Below are 20,625 nucleotides of genomic sequence, written 5' to 3'. Positions count from 1 at the left end.
TCAATCTGTCCTGGTGGCACCAACTTTGATTTGTAAAGGTCATGCCAAGGGTTCAAAACTGATATGCCCCTTGAGCCATCAAAGAGATTAACATCTCCAGCTTTGTTTACTATTATCAGAATGCAGTTATATATATCAGCAAGAATGGGATGGTTCAGAAAATTGGGGAATTGTAATCACATGAATGGTTGTATTGAAGAGGTGCATAAACGACTGGTTTAGTCTTACTTCATAATTTGAGGTGCAGGGATGCAAAGGCTTCCATCTAAGCAGATCTAAGCAGCCTGAAGGCGTACGCTGGGCTGATGAAGGATTTCTGACAAGTTGGATTTTTGGCTGCATGATACAAGTAAAAACAAGGAGCAAGACAAACGCTTCCATGTCTTTTATCATAAAACCCATATGGTTAACTGTAGGGGGTTAAATCTTTTGTTGAAATTTCTTTTGGGACTCATTTGATTTAGGGAAATTTTTTTTTATTGGAATATTTTTTCTAGAAATCTAATTTTTGAAAATATAATACATGAAAAAATAATTTGGGCATGTTTGGTAGACTATGGAAGAGTGGTCATTTCATAGTGGCTTATGCTTGGTTGAGCATTTACTTTTTTAGACAAGATGTGTAAATATCTATTATATTTTGAATAAAGAGATATACTTTATCTATGGATTTTGATGGCTTAAGTGTAGTTTTGGAAAAAAAAAATCAATTTCCAACAAGTGGAAAAATAGCTTTTTTACGTTTCTCATGATTTTTTTTTCATAAAATATAGAAATCTAATTTCTATGGAAATGCTACTTTTTCATCTCTTCTTTGAAAATTCTAACCAAATAAGAGGTTTTTTTTTGTTTTTTTGTTGATCACTTTCTTTTCTTTCCTTTCAGTGAACCAAACGAGTCCTCAGTATTTCTGTAACATGTGTTTGGGAGCGCTTTTTTTTTTTTTGGTATATCGCGGCTCACATCCAACGAGTCTAGGTGCAGCCTATAAAATCAGAAGAAAGAAAATAGTGCAAAGGAGAAGGAACTGACGCATGATTCGTTGAAATAAAACTTTCAGAGTAATGAGCTGCAAGGGATGCCACTCAGTCTGCAGCATTGTTCGCCTCTCTATAGACATGAGTAATCCGAAAGAAGGCATACTCTTCCAAAAGACTGCAGATGTCGTGGAATAGTTGCATCCCACCGGTGTCGTGCCCCCGATCCTAAATCTACTCGATCACCATGGTTGAGTCCTCCTCGAGGAGAACACGATCTGCACCCAAAATACGCATCGCATAGGTAATACCTTTCTATGCGCTCTGAGCTTGGCACCGACGACAGATTGATTAAAGATTCGCCTCCTTAGCTGCCACTCCCTTCAACATGTTGGTGCTCTAAGTTGCCATCAGTTCAGCATGCCAAGTGTTCAGGGGAAGTTCCAATCTGCTGCATGCAAATTGATGCAGCTAGGGTCCTCGGTCGCACCTGGCATCCTCCAAACTCCGAGCGCTTTTTTACATGGAAAGCCACCCAGTCATCTAGATTGACCCAGCCTCAGAAGAATACAAAGTTTCATTTCGAGCTCGTTTGGTTCGCGGGAAAAGAGGGAAAGTGTGGTCAACGAGAAGTAAAGAGATGCCTCTTGTTTAGTTGGAGTTTTCAAAGGAGAGAGACAGAAAAGTTGTAGTTCCATGAGAATATGATTTTCATGTTTCATGGAAAAGTCTTTTCCATGAGAAAGATGGAAAAGTTACTTTTCCGTGAGCCGGAAATCGAAATATTTTTATTTTTTTCCCAAAAAAGCCCTTCAGCTATCACCGTGAGCCTTCTTGATCTTATATAGGAGGGACGGGTTTGTGAATCTAAGCATCAAATCAAGGATCCTTATTTGATCCAAAGTATTAAAGACTTAATTTTTATTAAGGATATAATAGGAATTACATATAACTTTTTCAGAAAAGTGGATGGTCAACCAAACATAAGCACTCTAAAAATCTATCACTTTTTCATGGTCAGCCAAACATGCCAAAAGTACTTTTTCAGGTACCCTCTTCTCAGAAATCCGCTTCCCAGGAATCATATTTCTATGAGGAAAAATATTTCCCGCAAATCAAATGAGCCCTTCATGCATGTATCATTAACCAAGGCTTTTAAAAAATGGGTCTTTGTGCATAGCAGGTGGCTTTCTATGCTCTCATCTTGGGTCTACACCAGAATATCAGAAATCTAGAAACTCGTATGTTTTTCCCCATTGAGATTGGTTGCCTCAAACAAAATCAAAGATAGAAAGATAACTTAGCATTTAAAATCATTGCATTAACCATATCAATTAAAGTTTTATTTTTTCTTTCAGCCAAACTGTTTTGTTGAGTATATATGGTGCTGATTTTTGGTGTTTATACATGCTCTTCAAAATAAACAGAAAATTCATTAGGAAAGTATTCTCCACCTCTATCATTGCAAAGAATTTTAATTTTTTTTTCCTTCTGATTTTCTACTTCTGCTATATAACATTTAAAGAATCTCGAGCAATCATCTATAAATGTTATAAAGTACTATTTGCCACCTCTTGTTAGAATTCCATTCAATTCACAAATATCAGAATGTATCAATTCCAATATTTGAGTGTTTCTTTCCAACTTGGGAAAATGCTTCTTAGTGATTTTTGCTTGAATGCATATTTCGCACTTATTATTGTCTTTATTCATATAGGAAATATATCTATGCTTATGCATAAAATGTAATGACTTAAAATTTAAATGTGCTTGTCTAGCATGCCATAAAGAACCAGAATATACAATATAAGCGGAATGTGGCGATACTTTATTAATATTATTAAGACTGAGTTTAAACACACCTTACAAGAATAACCCTTCCCAACAAAAATCCCATTCTTAGAAAGGACCACCTTATCAGACTTTAGAACAACTTTAAAGCCTTTCTTACGTAACAGACTAGTAGATACAAGATTTTTCCTAATTTCTGGAACATGCAAGACTTTTAACAAAGTCAGTTTCTTTTCAGAAGTAATTTGAAGTTTAACAGTTCCTTTTCCAAGGACTTTTGCAAGGTTGTAATTTCTCATTAGTACTTCTTGGCCAACAACAACACCTTCATAACTCTTGAATTGAGTTCTGTTGTTGCAAACATGAATTGTAGCGCCAGAGTTAAGCCACCACTCAGACGACTTGTTGGCCGTTGTCATACGTATTTCTGCAATCATACTAATTTGTATTACAAAAACCATAGCAACAAGATCTTTGATCTCTTCTTTCACCATGTTTGCATTGCTTTCATTGTTGGCTGAACCTGGACTGACTTTTTTTTCATTGTGACAATGCCTACACTTACGAATATAGTGCCCTTTCTTTCCACAATGATAACAAATTTTATTCCTTTTGTTGGGATTGCTATTCTTATTGAAGCCAGAACCTTTCTTTTGCACTTTGAACATTTTCTGACTTCTTTGGTTTTTGTTAGACCCATTTTCACTAACGCAAGTCACGTTAGAATTCAGATACACAACATCATGTTTTCTAGTTTCTTCTTCAATTCTTAAGATGCTTTTGTATTTGCTCTATATTGAAATCTTCTGTCATATGCAGAAATTTCTTCCTATAATCATTCCAAGTGGGAGGAAGTTTTACAATAATTGCCCCCATTTGAAGTGACTCAGGAATAATAATTTTAAGATCACAGAGCCTACAAACCAAAACATGCAATTCATGCACTTGATCCATGATTGGTATGTTATTAGCCATCTTAAATTCAAAATATTTCATAATCAGAAATTTGTCAGTACCCTGCTTGTTAGTTGTATACTTCTCCAATGCTTTCCAAATTTTTTGCAGAGATTTTAGAGAGACGGAGATCCTAGAGACGAATAGACAATGCGTTCAAAATGTGGCCTCGATAAACAAATTCATCATCCTCTCACTTCTTTTGTTCTTTTTTTTAACTTGATCAGAATCTTGTGGAGTTTCAGGAGGAATTGGCTATAGACTTGGATCTAATAAAGCGATTTTCAGTGCAGTAAGAAGAAATATCATCCTGTCTTTCCAGTGAGTGAAATTGATTCCATCAAATCAATCTAACTTGATGAAATCTTGATTCATGACTTTGAAGGTAGTATCTGATTCAAAAGCCATTGCAAATATCATCTTAAAAATGTTGAGGAAAGTGGGTTCAAACAAGAAAATAAAAAAAAAAATTGTAGAACAATTCAAGGCTTTGAAGTGCGTAAAATCGCTTTCTTTAAGATGATATTTGCCCCTACTCCAAAGACTTTGCTAACATATTCCTAGCAAATCACCCCCAGAATACAACAAAGCCTTAGGAAATTTCTGTAGATAGCAATTCTAAAGAGATTCCAAGAACTCTCCAGAAAACTATTTTAGAAACTAAAAAAAAATACGCGTCCTGACAGAATTGCTTAAAGTGGGAAAAGAAATGAAAATTGCATACCAAAATCTGGGACAAGGCTCTCTATTTATAGAGACTTGATGCCTCTTCCCAGTTAGTGCATCTAACACATATCCTTAACTTAATAACATCATGATATATAACTAAATATAGTCATGCTATCTAAATAGAGATTGATTATATAACTAATATCTTTAATTTAATACATCATGATATCAACTTAAAATGACATCTAACACATTGTCATGCTATTTTGAAAAATATTTCAATTACTTATAAATTATAGGAGGGCTAGTGAAATTTTTATTAAATATTAAATAATAAACTTTAATAATTATCCAGCAAAATCTCATCATTAGTATCCACATCCACATGACAAACGAAAAATTGTAGATAAGTTTGAACTTTTGTGCAAAAACACCAATCATTAATACTTATGTCATGAATATCAACCATGCACAATATGTAAAGTACAGTAACTTTTTTTAATTAATTTTTAAATATAGTATATGATATAATAAATTCTAATAAATAGAAAGTTTCAACAGTTAAAATTCTATTACATATTGAGCAATAAACTTTAATAATAACCTAACATATTAATACTTATATCTATTACATATTAAACAATGAACTTTAATAATTATCAAGTACAATAATATTAACTTTATTAATATAGACTACTATGACAACTAGAAAGCTCTACACCCTCATTGTAGAAACCATATAGCCTATGGTTTTCTCTAGTCTTGAGTGTTTAGTTTTTACCACTAATGATCATTGATGATAATGTGAAATACGGAAAAAATTTAGAGCCTTCATTTTAGATATATATATATATATATATATATATATAATAATAAAATAAAATAAATATGAAAAATTTTACTTATCATGCAAAATAAAAAAAAATATACTAATAATATTATTATCATAAGCAACTAGCAAGAGCCTCTCTACGTTATACAGGCTAACAAGACAGCTCCCGATCAATTAACAAGCCCTCAAAATAAAACCCTATTGCCAATAACCATAGAAATCTCAGAATGGTTATATTTGAAACCAACTCCACATTAGATTGACAGGGTACTCAGATACATTGCATGGAAGAAGCACATGCAATCCCATCTATTTAGGGCACTTTGCAGAACAAAAGTATACCAAACCAGAGCATGATGTCATGCTGCAGAACATTGAGTAAACTTGTTAATGAAATACATCATTAGCATGTTTTCACTGACACAGGCAATTAATGAAGGTACAGAGTTGAGGACTACAATGAAGATATCATGACACTAGAAAGACCACCACCCAAAAACTCTTTACATAAAGAAAGGCATATTAAAAGTAGAGAGTTTCCAATAAACCGCTTCTGGCACGGGAAGAACGCTATTACTATGTTATATCCGGGGCTTGACACGCCTTCCGTTGGCATCACTGCCATCAAGCGCGTCATTTGCAAATGTGCAAGGAATGACAGAATGCTCTCCCACTCTGGCCACATATTCCAGGAGCTCTGTCAAGATAGAGGGGCAACTGACTCTCAAATACTCGAACCCATCAGTCTGCATCACAGCTGCAAAACCAATAACCTCATCAATAATCAGCACTTGAACTTGTCATCAACAGGAACTGTTTGCAAGAAACTAAGATATTGAGTTGTTTCACTCAAACAATGGTTCTCGATGCACAAGTAGTATGCTGTGTGTGTGCGAACTCATACTCTGCTGGCAGATATTAATTGGATTGGATAAAATTTTTGATAAAGTGGAATTAGTATTCACTGTTTTCTGGTATTATATTGCACTTGGTTATAGAGCTTCAAACAATAGTTGCTTTCTAACAGCCAGAAAAGGAAAAAAAGAAAAAAGGAAAATCCTCGATGATGTCCTGCTGCATACGTGGAAATAAAAAAAAAAAAAAAGACCACGGCGTTAAAAAAGGGAATATAATCATGTAGATTGCTAAGCAAGAAAAAAGTTGGCTCTTCAGAGGAGGATAGTTTTATATATGAAATGAAAGCCTGATCCATAAAGGGTTTTCTAAAATCAGAAAACTAGTGCAATCACTACAAGCGACATGGTGATCTAGCATGAAATGTTTACTCAAACAAATTAAAAAACATGCACCCATATAAAGGTGCACATGTAAGGAACTCCACATTGGAAACAAGTTGCTTGATGTAGTTATCCCAATTTGAAGGTCTATAATAACCCATTAGGTGGAGTGCAGTGTCATTTGGATAGGCGTCGGATAGAGAGAGTGCTCATCCCACCTCATTAGCAAAGCAGTATTTATGCAAACATATAGAGAAATTCATGACATTTACTGAAACAAGGTGCAAACACCATAATCATATTGAGGTTCATGCAATCTGTATAGAGTGCAGGCATACAGGGGACCAAGAGTAAGATTATGTGGAAATATAAAAGATTCACTCTGTAAAATGACCAATTACTAATCTTTCTTGGCATATGTAAGGAACAAAATCAGACTCGTCCAAAACAAGTTATCTCTAAAAGCATGGTCAGACAATGACCTGCAGAATCTTGTTTTCTCAGCATGAGTACCAACTCCAGATGAAGATTTTCATGATATTTTCCATCTTTGTTGATGCAGATCAAAGCAAATGATTAACCTCAATGGTCCCGAAATACTATGTGGCTTGAGATGATTTTCAGGCATCTAGCACATTAAGAATAAAATGTGATTTTACTTGTGACAAGTATAGGACAAAAAACTTGTAACTTAGCAATGGTCACACCATAATTACTAAGCCCACTCATAAGCAAGAAACGGATGGCCCATTAACACGGCTAATCTGTCATGGAGATCACTAATAGGATGCGTATTGTGACAAAGGGTACCCAAGGGCCAAAACTGCAGTTATCGCCAGCAAATCACCTCTTAAGCATATATGGATTTTACAATACAGATGTGATTTGATCCTAAATGTTAATTCCAGCATTCTACATGAATCTCATATCAAATACATGGAATTCAAATCAGGACATTCAAATTCCTTTTGTAGATGATAGGTGAATGATATATATCTTACTATATTAGACACCCCAACAGACCTACCCAAGGATGTTCCTTTCATAGGTAAGAAAATATTATTCCCCTGATTCAAATAATAATTAACATGTGGACAACACAAACTTTAGACACAATAAAGGCCCAGATAGAGATAGGTAGTGAGCAATGGATTTCTTATGAGTCAAAGCCAACACCAAGGATTTAAAACTAGGTTTCTGTTTCTGTTTTGGCACCCTGGGTAGAGTTTCCGTTTTGGCAGTTTCACTCTGAGTTTCAGATTTTCGCCCAATAAATCAGCAAAAATTTTAAAGAAAACATAAAAAAAGATCAAAGCAAGCTATTTCAAATCAGTTTTTTGGTTTTTGAGTTAAGCAAGATCGCAATTTATGTCATCTGGATAGTTTTAGATTAGATCTAAAATATTTCAGTCTTGATTAGTCCAGTGATGTCACACAAAATTCGCCAGCCAATGAGCTATTTAATTTGAGTGTAAATATGTATGTTGTACTATACATTCAGGTATATATCAGATGTTAAATGCATCAAATAGATCATAATAATGCATTGATTTATTTGGTATACTATCATATATCACTCTATCAAACATAAATTAGAAAATACACAATAGTATGGAATTAATTACATATACCCATTCAATACCACAAGAATATAAAACAAATAACCCAACTATGCCATGAAAAACTAATCGAAAGACATTATTCCATTTCATATAACTAGCCACCAAACCAACAAGAATCCAATCCAAGAATGCTATTGTAAATAAATCTAAGAATGCTATTGTAAATAAATCACCTAAACATATTTCACTTTAATTCATTTTAAGTTCATTTTAATCACCCATCTGAGTAAAGTAAAAAGAAAAAGGCCAACACATAATGTCTTCTAATTAGTAAAGAAATTCAAAGAAAAAGAGAATGAAAGAAGGCATTAAACATACTTTCTTATTAAACCAAAAAAAAAAGCGATGTGGCCAATTTCAGGTTAGTTTTGGCCAAAAACTAGAAAAAACAGGCCAAAACCAGTTTAGACTGACCAGAATCAAAAATTTGGGTCAGTTCAGATCAGGTCTCAGCTGAAATGGAACAGTTCCGGCCAAAACTTGACCTTGGCCAGCACAACTGGATAATCATGCTGGCATACAGTTACAGGTAAGACATCCATGGAACCAAAAAATAATAGAATATACCGGTAAATGAATTTGTCACGAGCCACACTGCCAATGAAATTAATTCATCGCCACAGTAGAGTCTTGCATAAGATCTTCCACATAATTAGTCAATAAAAAAAATACGGAATCAGAATGCTGAGTAGTGCCTCCTGCAATAACCAAAATTTTTTCTAGACTCATGTCCTCCAATACATAACACCTATTAAGAGTGCCCCAGCATTTCTGATACAAACAAAGTAAGAACACGAGGATTTTAGCCTTGAGTTTAAGCGATTCTTATGCATCATGTGTTAACAGTCTCCATGGCATTGAAGGATTAATATTGTTTTGCAGAAACAACAAAAAAATCAAAATTTAGAATTTGTCCAGGTCATAAAATCGGATCAGTTCTTATAACAAGTTATATAGCAAAGTCTATGGCAACACAGAGAAGTTTAACTAGAAGTTATTTGATGTCAAACTTCTCGACACTTGGAACAATAATGAACCTAGAATAGCCCATTGGAATATTATCCTATAACTGTCTTCCATAGCATGCTCAAAGAGATAACAAGTTTCACTCTCACTGCATTACAAAAAAATCTTTGCACCTTAGCGATCACTAAGAATAATAAAAGAAACTATAAAAAAGGAATGAAAATGACAGGATGCAACCAGCATAAGGACACATGAAAATGATGCAGAGTAAATTACTTGTAACATCCATAGATCTTTTGTGTTACATAACTTGTGTGCCAATTTTGATGGCAAGGGTGGACATATGGGCTATGGCATGTACCAACGTATTCTACAATGTCTAGAAAGGCCAAGCATCCTATTATTCCAAAATAAATAAATAAGAAAATATAGCAAAGTCTCCAATCACTGATAAACACAATGGGATAGTTAGCAGAGATTATTGGACATAAATTTCCATAAAAACATAGAAAACCAACTTAATATTCTAGTATCTTTTAGTTAGCATGTTGTCCAAACTTTAATGTTTTAGATGTGACTAGCCAGAAATCTGGATGTGAGAATTTATTTTGGGTCCCAAGCATAACAAAATAAATTGTTAAATTAAAGCTGTGTTTAGCATCTTTGTCACTTTTTCTAAGAAGAAAATGGAAACATGCATTCATTTTCTGTTTTTTCAAATTTCTGACAACAGAAAGCATATTTAGCTTACTCTTTTTTTAAAAAAAATAGGAGGAGCTGCCTCCCTTGACACCAAGATTGCTGCCACCGCCCTTACCAACCTTGCCGATAGTCCTCTTCTCCAAGCTCTGCCCTTGGAGCTTTCGGCGACCAGAACATGCAGCATCACTGGGGATACCAGAGCCCTTTCAAGAGGACCTTGAAGAGGAGGTGCTCGACCTCAGTGATTCAGCCGGAAGGCAGAGAGCCTCGAGGAGGGTGGGGTAGACGACGATGTCGGCATTGCAGCCTTTCTAGGAGATGCGGCAGAGCACGGAGTAGAAGAGGTGGACAGCAACATTGAGGTGGCCAGCATCCAAGAGGCCATGCATGGCGCCAAAGTCAGCGAAGACATGGAGGGCAAGGTCATGGTGGCGAGTGTGATAGACGGAAGTGACAAGGAGGTTGAGGGCAAGGGCTTCAAGGGGGGCATCGCAGCAGCCAGTGAAGGCAGCAAGAAGGTGGAGGGCGGGGGGAGGCCGTTCGTAGTGGTAGGGAGAGGAGGCGGAGGAGGGCGAGGAACGAGAGGGGATGTGAGACCCTGGATTGGGCTCGGTCCACTTGACCATCCTAGCCACCTAACTTGGGCCACACGTGAGGGCACCGAGAAGAAGACTTTGGCTGGAGTCTTCTTCCTCCCCGATCACGATGAGTCGGGAGTTCATTGCAATCCGGAGATCAACCGAATAAGGCCTGGGATCAGTTATTTAAAATCCTCTTCCTTCTCCTTCGAATTCACTCAAGATTAAGCCATCAATTTCGAGCTCTCTTTCGGATCCTTCTTCCTCGATTAGTCGCCGGAGCGCCTCGCCGGACCGAGGTAAGTCTCTTCCTCTTTCTTCTCTGTTGTTTCTGGCCTTGCACGCCGTGATTGGAGCCGATGAATCACCTGAAAATCGTCAAAACAGGAGTGCGCTATTCCGGTCTTCCTTGTCTTCTTTTTCGCCGCCGCCGACCATCGGTTGGTCGGGGCTACGACTGTCGTGGATAAAAGAGGAAGGAGCAGCTGTTCGTGAAGAGAGGAGAGAGTTTTTCTCTCTTCCCTCTTCCCTCTTCTCTTCTATCTTCCTCTCTCCTCAATCTATATTCTCTCTTGTTTCTCAGTCTCTCTACCTCGTTTGTCTCTCTCTTATCTTCTGCTCTTTTTTCTCTCTTTACAGAACTTTTTCTCCCTAGATAGACTTAAGGATCCTAGTGTAAGCTTTGCTCTCTTTCTTGCTCGGATCCAAGTTGACCCAGTTTGGAGACCCTAAACTACTCCAATATCCGGATAGTAGAGCAGCCCAATACTTCAGCCCCAGCTAGATCTTTCGAAATTTGGCCACTATTGACTTTTACTTGACTAGTTGAATTCTCCTTACTTGGACCCACCTGGGCAGTCGTGTACTATCACCTGACCGATCTGATTTGGGCATGAGGCTGTATCTCCATTAGTATTTTAATTTTGATTTTGCTTGGTTTTTAAGATATTAATAAAAATTAATTATATTTTAATGATATTAAAGCAGGCGAACCTAACCCATCTAATTGGAGTGAGATTCTGAAGTAATAAGAGGTAAGTAACAAAATGTTTCAAAGCGTATTTTTTGAAGTTTTGGCAAAATGATAATTGTTTGATTAAATATTGATTATGATATTTATTTTATACTTGGTTAAATGGGTCAGGCATGTTGATATTATGATAGTAATTATTTTAAAATATGTTGTGTTATGCTTTGAAATTTGAAAAATGTGACTGGGCAAAATTTGTTTTGTATATATATATATATATGTGCATTCTTAGCATGGCTATGATCTGGCCCACCAATAGAGATTATTTGTTGGCCCTGTCGACTTGTAATCTGTGAGAAATTGGTTTCGACACTGCACCACTAGTTACTAGAATAGTGATATTTGGGACACTGTATCACCGGTGGTTAATAATAGTGGTATTTGGCACCTTGTGCATTCTGACCAATGCCACTAGGTTACACGGTCATAGCCTAATATCTAGTTTCTGATATTTCTTTGTGAAAACAATAGTATACTTCAAAAAAGAAATATGCATTAATCGAGAAATGATTTATTTTTCAGTCAATATTTTGTGCTTTTAACTAATTTTTTGGCATGTTTTGACCAACTTTGGGGTGTTACATTGCTTATCGGGCTAGTATAGCTCATTATTATGTTTTCTCTATTTTTCAAATCCGAATGCATAATTGCTCGAGACTTGGGGAGTGTGCTAGTTCCTTTGAAGATACTTTCAATTAGTAGAGTTTTAGTTAGACCAGTTAGAATATTTTATTTGATTTATGTTAATAGTTAGCAAATATTGACTTGTGTCACTTTGGAACTATTGTAAGAACTATTTGGATAAGTTCTTGAATAAATATATTTTAGAAATTATTATTGCTTTGATATAATCTGTAGCCTTGCATGCTTATATGGTCCACTATATAGGTATGCGGCATTTGTTACGCTCTGGGTTCGAGGCATGACAGAGGATAGAAAGGGTAATTGGAGAGGGGAAGGAGGCGGGAGAGCGAGAGGGAGAGGAGATGATATGGGCAAAGAGGGGGGGTGGAGATGATGTAGGAGTCAAGGGCCATGTGGGAGAGGAGGGGAAGGTCCGGAGGGGAGTTGGAGAGGAGTTGGTTGGCCGTGGCGGAGTAGATTAGGGAGTTGTGGCAATAAAAGGATCATCGCCATGAGGGAAGAAGGAAGGTTCAAGGATTCCAAGAAGGGAGGTCCAAAGTCCTTGTTGGATGGTTGTTGTTGTTTTTTGGGGGGGGGGGGTAGAGAGCAGTCCAACTTCTCAAATCAAGCTTTGATTTACATAGATTTGACGCCAATTGAGCAAATCGAACCGATATAGGTTCAGACTCTACACTTGAAACTAACCAAGATTTCATCTATTGGTCAAGATATACCTAGATCCATATTGACTCATTAACTCCATGCTACAGAATGGCAAGGATGAACATGATGGGCGAGAGGTACATGAGGTGGACAAAATGCAAGAAGAGAGACCAAGAATAGGGACTTGGCTTACTCTTTCGGTATTAATGATCAAGTATCTATTCAAATAAATGGTTAATGAATAGGCCAAACTAAACTTTCCTGTTGTATTTTATGGCTGCCGCCAAACCACAGTCATTCCACATACACAAGTATACTTTTAAATATAAAATGGAAATTTGTTTTTTTTACATACATGAGAGATGAACCATACACATATTACATAATTTATAAATATTTTGTAGTATAAAGCATGAGTTTTTCACATAGAATTTTGCTTATTCACAATGATATTAATTTGATATCATAAAAAAACGAATTATTTAGAAGCATGCAATTTGTGTACATCTTCCTATCTAAATGCATGGTCATAATTAGATATCAAATTATTTTCAAGGATCAATTACTTGACAAAACATGAATTAGACATCAAATTATGAAACAGAATGTCTGCACGGTATTCCCATACTATTGAGAGATTACAGGTACAGCGCCCTCCCCCCCTTCCCGCTAAAAGAAAAAAAAAAGAGAAAAAAGCATAACCAATGGCCCATTCTTCTAGCTTAAGAGCTACGAGGAAAAATCAGGAGCATACCGTTTGTGACAAGATAAAAGGCATATCCAGAATACAATATCAAGAGTGTTTCAAATTAATTAAAAAAAAGAGAGAGATTCCTTGCTTCAAGAGCATGTATTTCTAACGAGATACCTTTTAAGGTACTTGATAGGATTGATAGAAGCTATTAATTGTTAGATAACACAGCCAAGGTTGCCAATGTCATGCTATTTAATAGAGACTACTTCAACAATTTATTAGAAATTTTCAACTACAGTAAAGCCACCACATATGAAGTAACATACTATAAGCTAATGAAGAAATCATTGCTTTTAATGAAAATCACTACCAGTGATGAATCACGAATATCAACAATAAGCTCTGAACGAGAATTAACCAAAATTGGATAACAAGATCAAGCACCTTTCAGGAAATTAAAGGGTTGTGAGACACTAAGAGAGGGAGATGAATTTTTGACCAAACATGATGAACAAAGCCACTAGATGATGCAACGGCCAGTGGAAGACCAGAGAAAATTAATTCTTTACAATCGGGATATGCATATCCAACCAAACAAAGTAATTTGCCATTTGTTAAGGTATCATAAGAATGAGAAGGTACATTGACATGCTCTTAGTTACTGTCATGCTTGATGTCATGTGCAAGCATTTAGTTGCACATCTGCAAGTACACTGCTATCTTCAACACCATAAATAATTAAATAACAATGAAATTTATTTTCCATTGTCTGTGCAATTCAAGTTGATACTCACTGCATCTGAAATGCCACGAAAATAAGAGCAGTTTTTCTGTAGAAAACAGGCAGCAGGAATGGTAAGCATAAAACATATACTCCCTGCATGTATCTTCAGTTTTACATATGTTGTCCCCAATTACCAAAAATATAAAGTAGGTTTTTCTTGTTAAAAAAAATTCAAGAATTATAATCACAAAATACATAATCACAAAATTTGGAAATGTGCAACAATACAAAAGCAGGTTTTTCAAATTAATTCAAGCATTTGGACCATTTAATAGTATATTCACAAACATGTCTACATTCACATGCATTAAGAAAAAAACACAAAAAATGAAAAAGATATACCTTACCTCTGAGATTTTCAGGTAATGCAATAAATTTGAGACAAACAGCTTTAAGCTGAAAACAATGGTGCTGCTCAGCCAATGCTAAAGTGGTAGCAACTGTATTTATGGCAACATCCTCACATAGCTTGACTTCACAGAGTGACTTAAGCCTCTCCAACGCATAACGGTCCGCCGCTGCAAGCAAATGCTGAGCCATTAATGTGGATGCCCATTTTGTGTTCAGGCCAGTGAGCTCTTCCATGTCAGGAAGTGAATCCCAGTATATGAAATGAAGTAAAGCCTGCAAGAAAAGCAATAAATAGGGTTGCAATTAAATTCTCCATTTGACGTGACCACAGTCATGACAATAACAATCATCTGCAATTACAGCATCCATTCAAACCGTAAATCACCTTAAATCACCCTAGCTATTCAAACCATATTGTTTAATTGTTGAACCAATAAATGGTCTAACTAAAATTTTCACAAACCACTACCGGGTGAAATTTTCTTCTTCCTTTTTCTTGCCTGTTACACAGACAAACACATGTAATTATTTATGCATCCCTAAGCTGGCCTCTGTAAGTCAAGATTCACAGAAATAACTAATGCAATCTCCAGGCAACATTAATAACATAACAAACTGAACCTTAACTGGAAATCTTATCCCATCAGCACAAGGTCAGCTTTATCAAAGTTTGAGAACTTTCTAAATCCATATCTCCGCCTGGCATCAACCCCCTGCTGCTATTCAATTCTCAATCAAGGCAACTTCTAGAAGAGAGAGGCGTGCCATAAAACCTGCAAGCTAACTAGCATGAAGCAAATCTACTAATTGTTTAATTCAATTCTCAATTAAAGGTCATGCAACCAGAAAGAAACACTCCATAGTTAATAGGAAAGAACCTAGTGGAAGACAAAATTAACTAGATGAACAAAATAGAATTTATATGAGGCATAAGTTATATAGCAAATGAGCTAAATTAGTGCAACCCCACATAGCAACAAAAGAACAATGCAATAAAACCATGATAATAACTTGAATTATTACACAAATTTAGAGGGATTGACTATTGACCAACCTTAAAAATGGGGGCCTCCATATCCTCAACCTTTATGCACTGCATGTTACGGTCCTTCATTGGACCAAAAAGTTGTGCCCTGAACACAGGTGACCTAGCTGCAAGCACCAATTTGTGAGCAGAAAAGATCTCCCCATCAACTTCAAAAGCTACATCAGTTCCCTTTCCACTTTCCAGAAGCTGACCAAAATGCTGAGCTATGTTAGAGGGTGGTACTGGAATGGTGTAGATCTTTGGTCCTTCCGTACGTGACCTAACAACACCAACACTACAACTAACTGATAGGCAATCATCTTTAAGATAATCAGATGCCTCCAAGCTAGTTCTTTTGAAAAACCGCTTATAACCCCTGCATGATTCAATAAAAAATGTAATAAGCTTTGTCAATATGTTAGATGCAAACATGCGTGCGAAGAAAGAAAAACATAGAATAGAAATCACAGAAACAACAAGGACAATAGAAGAACCTAAACTATTAGAGAAATTACTTAGCACAAAGACAATATCAAAAGACGTGTTGATCATCATGTCACCTATCTAAGATACAAAACAGAATAGAAACATTATAGCTTGAAAATTAAAATATGTGACCCTCAATACTAGTAATATATCTCAGCAAGGTCAGAATTAGATACAACCTTGTCATATCACAGTACTACTGAAAAAAAAATTCAAATAGATGACATCTAACATATCAGAGGTTGATTTTTGTCATCAAGAAGGACAGTACATTCGTGGTATTTGAATCAATTCAATACTTTATTTTTGAAGGATTACAAAAGTTGAAAAACCACATGCATGCTAAGAAATAAATTAAACAATCGAAGAGTGATAATATGTTGAATGATGCAAGCATCGGAATGCCGCATTATAGATCATAGAAAAATATCTATTTCTGTTTACATCTTTCTCTTCATTCAAATGTCAAATCACAGACTGAACCAAATATATTTCTACTTATGGCTTTCTCCTCTCATATGTTAGTGATAATTAAACTGAAATAAAAATTTGTTCAAAAAAAATCACGGTTAACAGCAATATCATATGAGCTTCTTTAGATGGAATTTTTGAAGTTCTAATAGCCAATTCAGTCCAAGCATTATTCCTAAGATCCTAATATCACTGGAAAATATGGAACTAGAATCTCATACTACCAATTCCAAGTGGTTGATGATGGAGTACTATAAGGGAGCATTTGGTATGGGATGATCGTCCCAGGATCAAGGATGATGTGAGTGGAGGTGATGAGATCACCGCGTTTGGTTGCACCACGGTGATCCTACATGGCGGTGATCCTAAATCACCTCCACTCCTCCCATCACCGCCCAACTCGGTGATGGGATACCCGTCCTTGAGGTCGGAAATCCAAGATCACCCCAGAGCAGTGATCCTGAATTGAAAATTAAAGACAAAAATACCCCTCAATATACCATCAATATATTATGTCAATACTATATATATATAACATTATATTGATATTATATATTATATTAATGATATATTATATTATAATATATTACTAATCATATTATTATCCTATTATTATTGAAGGATAATTTTAAATTATAGTAGTAATATATTATTATATTTTACATTTATATAATGAAAATATTTAATATATTATTTCTATTTACCTTATTTTTCTAATCAAAATAATTATTAGTATTAAAAATCTATTATAATTATAAATAAAAATATTAATTCTATAATAAAAATAAGATATTTTTTAAGATTAATAATTTATAGGAGTAATAAATATATTTTTATAGAATAATATTAACAATTAATATATTGATAGATATATTAATATTTTATTATAATATATTTTATATGATTAATAAATATATGATAAGAGCTACTAAAAGTAGAATATGTGACAAAATTATGGTGCTATTATAGAAATTAGCATATTGACTTGCATTTTTTATTCATGAGAGTTAAAAACACACAAAAAATCCATCTAAAATATATCAGGGGTATTTGTAGTATTATGTGGTCGGTGATCTTGGATCCCCATATCATACCAAACAAATTACTCATGAATACTCGAAGACTTTTAATTACTGGACCATTGCCTACCAAACACATTGATCTTAAATCATTGGGGATCAAATCACCCCAGTATTCAGATCACCGAGGATCTTAGATCACCATGGTGATCCTGTTGGGGTTACCAAACGCCCCCTAAGGTTGCTTAAAATGAAATAACTTTTTAAGTTCCCATACCCAATACAACCCAAGAATTACTAACAAATGCCCTAGACAACTAAAAAATATGAAACCAAAATCATTTACTTGCATTCCATGAGAAATGCAATAAAGTCCAGTAACACCAAGCAGATTACAATCAGAAATATAGGTTTCATTGCTATCAATCCCCTAAATGTCCAACAATGTTTGATTTGTAAGGAAAGAGCCCCATTTATTCTGGCATACTGGTTTTCTGAATCTTCACACAAGATTCCCTCATTCCAGTAGAATTTGGATAAGCTATAAAGTTTTGTTTGGAAGCGAAACATTGTGGATAATATGAATATCTATTCAAAATAGTGTCATATTAATTATTTGTTTCAGAATGCAATTATCCATAATATAAATATATTTAATTTAACAACTTTACCGCTTACCTTACTCAAAATCTACGTATTAGCCAAAATCCTAAAGAATTCACACACCATCATACCAAGTATGATTTTTCAAAAACTTTCAGACAATTTTCATCTCCCATAAAATAGAGAGAGCTATAATTTAAAAAAACATGTTAAATAATCTCAGTAATGTACATTATTTAGATAATGACGTCTTCAAAATTGGAGTATTGCACTTTAACCCATTTTTACAGTTCACCAGATGAGCAAAAGAAAACAAAAGAACAAAAAGAAATTTCTATTATTTCCAATACACCCATAGTACCAGTTTAGACCAGATTAAAATTTGAAACAAGGACATGAGTATTTGAATACTTTCTTTTCTGTCTTATTATTTTTGCTATGTGAACCAAACATTCTAGGTGATGGCACAAAATCAGATGGACCTAATAACATAGCTTCATACATATTAAACAAATATTTGTGTTTAATTATCAGGTTTGTCAAACATGAAACCTTAATTCCACAACAAAACTCTATCTTACAACTGATCGCTAATATCTTACCTAGGAATCCAATCTTAGCACTAAGCATCATACATATCAACTGCCCTAACCTAAAGCTCCTTAAAAACATTCAGCTTAGATATTTAGAGTGCTTACTCCAAAAGCACATACATCATGCTATAATCGCCTTACTCAAGCTTTCAGGAATCATCTCAGCATTTGGTCTTCAGCATGCACTCCAAGGCACTGATTCTCAACTGATTTTGCTAAAATCATCTTACAGCACATCATGCTTTAAAGCACCTAATAACCCATGCCATCATTTCTGCCTGACTTATAGTCTTGCCTTATTAAACATCGGTTATGAATATAATCACTATATAGCAGAGAAATAATATGATATAATCAAACTCTAATTAGTAGAACATCATCAATTGATACTTTCATTTAATTCACAATGGAAGAATGAAGATCATTGAAAAAATTCCTAAACTTCAAGTCTTAATTTGGAACTACTAAATGACACTGATTTTTATAACCTTTCATCCATCGAAACCTTAACCAACAGGAATGAAACTCCTAATTTAGAAAAAGGAACATCAAAATAACATACTCAAAAATGATGTTGATTAGTTGAGGGGTACGCCACATAATGATGAAATAAAAAGCAAACTATAAGGCAGAGAGTCCCTTAAACTCATTCAGTTTTTTAAAAAAAAGAAAGAAAAGGGCCGTCGGGCGGCGGCGGCGGCGGCGGCGGAAGAGGGGGGGGGGGGGGGGTGCCACACATTTAAAAACGTCGAGAAGGGAAGCTCAACCTTTCATTCCAATGCTTAGGTTCAAAAATATATTCTCTACCTCCCATAAAAGTCAATCGTTACTCTGAATGCATAGCAAAGAAATGAACACAAGAAGCTAGACAATAATCATTCACTGTGTGAAGCAGAGCTCCCCGAGACAAACCAATCACAATTAAATCGCAATCATCTAGCCTCTTCCCAATAACCAAAAAAAAACAATGAAGTCACATAAAATCTTAAAGAACTCCCACAATAATCCTAACGTAAAGAAGAAAACATCCAATTCACAATTCAGTGTGCACCATATCCATCAAACCAAATGTATACAAGGGACATCAAGAAAACACAAGGAAACCCCCCCACAATTCAACTCACCACATGCTACCACGGTACTTGAGGGTGTAGGGCCCGCCCTCGAGGGTCCTCCCAAAGTGGCTGTGGACCTTGTGCTGCTCCTTCCCGCTCTGGTCCAACAACGTCAGCTCGAAGAGCGCCCGCACGTCGGTCCCCTCGCTCGCCAGGGCGATGAACAGCGACACGTACGCCGCCGCGTCCTCCACGCTCTTTCCGTCCGGATAGAAGTAGATGGCCCACTCGTATCCCCCCACCGCAAAGGTGTCCGACGCGATGTACTTGCCGATCCCCATGCCCTTGGACAGCGAATAACCCGTGATCTTGAACTGGTGCGACCCGTTCACCGTCTCCGTCACGGAGGTGGAGGCAGTCTCGGACGGCGGCTGAGGGGCCAAAGAGAAGGAAGACGACGACGAGGAGGGCCTCGCGGAGGCGCCGCCCTTGCAAACCCTACCGGCGCCCATCGGAAAGCGGAAACGGCAAAATTGGATCGGATTTGGGTGAAATTGGTGGAAGGATCGCCCGCAAGAATTGATTTTTGGGGAAAAATTGGGGAATTTCGGGATGGAAAGTGATGATGATGATGATCTGAGTGTTAGGGTTCTCGGTGGGTTGGGGGATTTCTAGGGTTTGAGAGATCTTGACTGGATTCTCTCAGAGGGTTTTGGATGCGAATTGGGGGATTTGGAGAGGGGAGGGTGAGGGCTAGGGTTTGCTTCGGGGCTATTATGGCGAGGAGAGATGAAATCGAGAGAGATGTAGGAAGCGAAGAAGAAAGAAGACGGTGAAGATGGTGTGGTTTGGGGTTTAAATTGGTCAGGAAAGACGGATTTTTAGAAAAAGAAACG

General features: G+C 36.1%; 1 protein-coding gene across 7 annotated transcripts; it reads right to left on the bottom strand.

The window, feature by feature from the left end:
* Nucleotides 1-5,497: 5,497 nt before the first annotated feature.
* Nucleotides 5,498-20,625, bottom strand: LOC103720364 (BTB/POZ and MATH domain-containing protein 1-like). 7 transcript variants are annotated; one of them, XR_015971904.2, is made up of 5 exons: nucleotides 19,799-20,618; nucleotides 15,530-15,878; nucleotides 14,467-14,748; nucleotides 8,651-8,781; nucleotides 5,498-5,980 (listed from the first exon to the last, which is right to left on the bottom strand). XR_015971904.2 is itself a non-coding variant. In XM_088708418.2 (5 exons), exons 1-4 carry the CDS (start codon nucleotides 20,239-20,241, stop codon nucleotides 8,690-8,692), a joined length of 1,161 nt encoding a protein of 386 aa, XP_088564544.1. In that variant the 5' UTR covers nucleotides 20,242-20,618; the 3' UTR covers nucleotides 5,498-5,980; nucleotides 8,651-8,689. The 7 variants fall into 7 exon arrangements, 4 of the variants coding, with proteins under 4 accessions (XP_088564544.1, XP_008808250.1, XP_008808252.1 ...); XR_015971905.2 differs by having other exon boundaries at nucleotides 8,651-8,854; nucleotides 14,472-14,748; XM_088708418.2 differs by having other exon boundaries at nucleotides 14,472-14,748.

Source organism: Phoenix dactylifera, chromosome 12 (genome assembly GCF_051530095.1).
Source record: "Phoenix dactylifera cultivar Ajwa chromosome 12, Ajwa_hap1_PhDact_Kaust_v1.1, whole genome shotgun sequence".
In the NCBI taxonomy this organism is placed as follows: domain Eukaryota; kingdom Viridiplantae; phylum Streptophyta; class Magnoliopsida; order Arecales; family Arecaceae; genus Phoenix; species Phoenix dactylifera.
The sequence above is the reverse complement of the archived record's forward strand: the minus strand, read 5'-3'. Positions and strand labels throughout refer to the sequence as shown.

Excerpts from the sequence above, each read along its gene's own strand:
- LOC103720364 (XM_008810028.6), bottom strand. The coding sequence starts at position 20,241 with ATGGGCGCCGGTAGGGTTTGCAAGGGCGGCGCCTCCGCGAGGCCCTCC. Across the intron at positions 15,879-19,798 it reads AAGTACCGTGGTAGCATGTG|GGGTTATAAGCGGTTTTTCA; the intron begins GTGAGTTGAATT and ends TGAATCATGCAG. Across the intron at positions 5,981-14,471 it reads ATTACCTGAAAATCTCAGAG|CTGTGATGCAGACTGATGGG; the intron begins GTAAGGTATATC and ends TTGGTTTTGCAG.